At 50.0% G+C, this 3,805-nt stretch overlaps 1 protein-coding gene across 1 annotated transcript; it reads right to left on the reverse strand.

The window, feature by feature from the left end:
* Nucleotides 1-1,327: 1,327 nt before the first annotated feature.
* LOC123430535 (casparian strip membrane protein 1) lies at nucleotides 1,328-2,506 on the reverse strand. Its single transcript, XM_045114399.1, has 3 exons — nucleotides 2,081-2,506; nucleotides 1,875-1,998; nucleotides 1,328-1,801 (listed from the first exon to the last, which is right to left on the reverse strand). The coding sequence occupies exons 1-3, from the start codon at nucleotides 2,416-2,418 to the stop codon at nucleotides 1,586-1,588; spliced, it is 678 nt and encodes a 225-aa protein (XP_044970334.1). The 5' UTR covers nucleotides 2,419-2,506; the 3' UTR covers nucleotides 1,328-1,585.
* Between the last annotated feature and the right edge of the window lie 1,299 nt (nucleotides 2,507-3,805).

Consider the following 3,805-nt stretch of genomic DNA (forward strand, 5'->3'; position numbering starts at 1 on the left):
GGACCTGTAGGACAGGCCTATGACCCTACCCTAGGACTATGACCCCATCACTAGGTGTCTCGAACCTCCAAGACTAGTAAGAACGACAGTGAAAGGATGAAAACTTGCTCAAATGACAATGAACGATGCGAAAGGGAGGGGCTTGGTCTCTGATACCATATGTAAGTGGTTGCATGGGATTCACACGATCTAGATCACTTACAAGGACGAGTTCGAGTCGAATCTATTGATTAAGAAAGAACTAGGGAATACACGAATGGGGATCATGAGTAGTTGAGTGAGAGGTAGCTAGTCAATGCCTCTTCCTGCGATTCTCCTTGGTTAAGCTGTGTGAGGAGACGCGCTAACAGCCGTGACCCACTCCGCCCCCACGTACCTCTTGCTGACTTGGCATGCACGAGGTGGTCATATCACTGTGTCTGATAGTGTGTCTTGCTCTTGGTTAGCCACGTCACTGGTGCTGACATGACTGTTGGCATTCAGATCGGACCAGGATTCGTCCGGTGCCACGGAGGACATTGTTGAGGCGACTACCGTGAAAGGGAAACGTTTCAAGATGCAGTCAGAAAACATGTCCATGGGTTTTGACGACTCCCACTCTTGCCAATTTGCTTTCAGTGATGAGATACAATCTACAAATAGCAACTTGATGCAGAGGGTATGGTTTTCCAGTGGTGATAATTGGATTTCTAGCCCAACGCTGCGTTGGGATTGTGGAAAAGTCGTGGCGACAACACAAATTGACTCCGAGTTCGCGGTGCTTTTTGAGTACCCGGTCTCGCGTTTTGGGGTGAAAACCTTTGGTCTGACCCGAGTTGGTTATATGTAGCAATGTCGATGTTTTGACATCATTACCTTGTTGAAGGTATTGCTCGGGTATGTTCGGACTTGCCTTCAAAGTGAAAACTTATAATCCGTCCTTTGGTGGTTAGATCCGGTGACGATGAAGCTTGGGCATCATTTCCTTCACGAAAGGACAAAAGTGTTGTTGTTGGAGATCCTTGTTGTCCTTGTGATGTCAAGAGATGGCTTGTGCGGATATGATCGTTGTTATTTTTTGTCAATTGTTGTTGATCGCTTAGGGGTCATTTTTCTTTTTCCCCCCTTAGGCATATCTTTAGTCTTATAGACTTTGCTATTTACTAGTGTGTTCTCTGTGTGTCTGTGGGTGTTGGTTGCGTACATCCTATCTATGCAACGACTGAATGTTTGATCCTTGTATTTATGTCCACTTAATGCGTTAGTTGTGAGTAAATAAAATCCATCCTTTGTGGAAAAGAAGAAAAATACACATTGTTCCCCGGTCAGTTGAGTAAAAATTTGAGCATTTCGGAACACCTTGTTCGGTCACGACTTTGTATTACCAGGCAACACAGGTAGGAGTAGTACAGATATACACGGAGATTAACAGTGCACTGCCACTTACTCGCCAATGCGCACACTTTACACAAATGCAGAAAGGAAACTGAGGACGCATGCAACATTAAAACACACAGACACGGTTAAGCAAAAAAATCCCGGGGTTGCAGCATCTGGGCTGCCGCCGGCTAAGCAAACACACAGACACGGTTAAGCAAGGCTGGTTTCAGCGCTTCCTGATAGAGAAGGCGGCGAGGATGACGAGGAGCACGAAGATGAAGACGGAGAGGAAGGATGCCACGACGGCGCCGCTCGTGCGCCGGCAGAAGCCGTGGAACTGCATGCAGATGGGCACCCAGTTGGCGCGCTCGTTCCCGCTGTGCGCCAGGTCCACGATGGCCGCCGCCGCCGCTCCCGCCGCCGTCAGCAGCCCGAGCATGATCTGCATGAATGCACATGGTTAATCGCCCGCCACGTACATGATGTGCATGGCGCCGTTCGCTGTTAGTTGTTACCGTGTCGCAGACGAGCAAGAGAAGCCTCAGGACGGTGGTTTGAGGCCGCAGCACGACGACGGCGGAGAAGGGGAGGGACAGCAGCAGGTACCCCGCGGCGATCGCGCTCGCCACCATGAGGAACCTGCAAGAGTGCATACATTAGGCGCGGCGTTCGCCATCAACTTAATTCGAAAGGCGGCGAACTGTCGACGACGGGCACTGACAGGAAGGCTGGGAAGTCGTCGAAACGGGCGCGGAACTGGAAGAACTCGGTGAAGACGGAGAGCGTCTCGTCGGACGTGCCGGTGGCGATGGCCGCCGCGAGCGCCGGCCCGAACGCCGCGATCCTCAGCAGGAAGTCGAGGAACGCCATGCACCGGCTGCCGCGGTCGCTCCGCTGGAAGAACGGCATGGGGAACTTGCGCGGAGCTGTCGTCGCGGCCGCGGCTGGGGCGGCAGCCGGAGGCGCGGAAGGCGCCGCCGCGGGGGCCTTGGAGGGCGCGCCCTGGCCGGGGGCGACGTCGTAAACGGGGATGACGGTGGCGGCCTCGCTGGTGCTCATGTTTGGGGACGGGGTGAGGAGGAGGAGAGAAGGTGGGGGGTTGATGGGGTTTATGAGATGAGAGGCGCTTGTTTTGATTTGATTGGTTTCCGGTGGCACGGGTGGATTTTATAGAGAGGCAGAGATGTCCTGCTGCCTGCTATGAAATGAGAGACTATCATGGAGTGGAGAAGTCTGTGTAGAGGTTGGGAGGATTGTGGTTTGGGTTTGGGCTTGTGGGAGTGGTTGCCAACTGCTATGAAATGCAAGCGCCAAGCGGTAGCTTGCAGATGCAGTGGTTTGGCTCTGCTGCACCTGCGCTGGCCAGCTCTCACAACGATTGAATCATGGACGAACTGCCTCGACATCTGCACTGTTACTTATGAAGGTGTGCCTAACTTTTTCCAATTTTCTAGGCTGCATATTGTCATGAAGTATTTTGAAACCAGAATCTTAAACGATCACTTTCTACAACATCATGCATACTTATACAAATGAATCAAAGTTTTCAGGAGTAAATTGCATGAAGCCATCACTTTAAAGACTAAGTTTGTAAAAACGGATTTGCTAAAACACATCTAGATGTGACTTAAGTATTGCACATCTAAATCATATACCATTGATTTTAAGTCAAGATTCGTGTGAGTATTTTTTCTTTTCTCATTTTTTTTTCAAATTGATAACGTCCACACGTGTGATATATCCGCACTTCGCTCACACGTATTAATCTCCGTCTGTTATATTTTGCACGAATCTTGAAGGAACCGTTAAAATTTCAGTGCCACGTAAGCATAACGTGTTGTGTGGGCGATAGAGCGCTCGTCCACACAGACCGCAACGTGCGGTTGCCAGCTTCGTGTGTGGGTGAATCGGTTCCGCCCGCATAGTCACCACCCAGTCCGCACGCGTGTGGGGAAACCGGTTCCACCCATACAGTCACCACCTAGTCCGCGCGCGTGTGGGTGAACTGCTATTCATCCACATGACACTCGTACAATGCTAGATGCAACTGTATGTGTGGCAACTAGGTAATGGCACATGGCAACTATAGTTGACCATACATGGCAATTATGGTTGGAACATACGTGGTAACTAGTTAATCACATATTACAACTATTGTTTGATCACACCTGACTAGTAGCTAATCACATATGGCAACTATGGCTTGATTACACGCGGCAACTATAATTAATTAGACATGGCAACTATAGTTAACCAATATAGAGAAGTTGCCATGCTTTACAACTAAAGTTGCCATCCTTCGATAAGTAAAGTTGCCATCTCCGGGTAACTAAAGTAGCTGCATCAGGACGTGTGGACAGATTTGCTCCGCGCCACACATGCAGGATGGGAATGAGTAATAGCCGTTGGGTGTGTGGCTCAAAGTAGCTACGCCAAGACGTGTGTG

The sequence above is a fragment of the Hordeum vulgare genome, chromosome 2H, assembly GCF_904849725.1.
Source record: "Hordeum vulgare subsp. vulgare chromosome 2H, MorexV3_pseudomolecules_assembly, whole genome shotgun sequence".
NCBI lineage: Eukaryota > Viridiplantae > Streptophyta > Magnoliopsida > Poales > Poaceae > Hordeum > Hordeum vulgare.

Bases quoted from the DNA above. Each gene is read 5' to 3' on its own strand.
- LOC123430535 (XM_045114399.1), bottom strand. From the start codon at position 2,418: ATGAGCACCAGCGAGGCCGCCACCGTCATCCCCGTTTACGACGTCGCC. The intron at 1,999-2,080 runs GTCAGTGCCCGT...GCACTCTTGCAG, and splicing joins GACGACTTCCCAGCCTTCCT to GTTCCTCATGGTGGCGAGCG. The intron at 1,802-1,874 runs GTAACAACTAAC...GCATTCATGCAG, and splicing joins TCTTGCTCGTCTGCGACACG to ATCATGCTCGGGCTGCTGAC.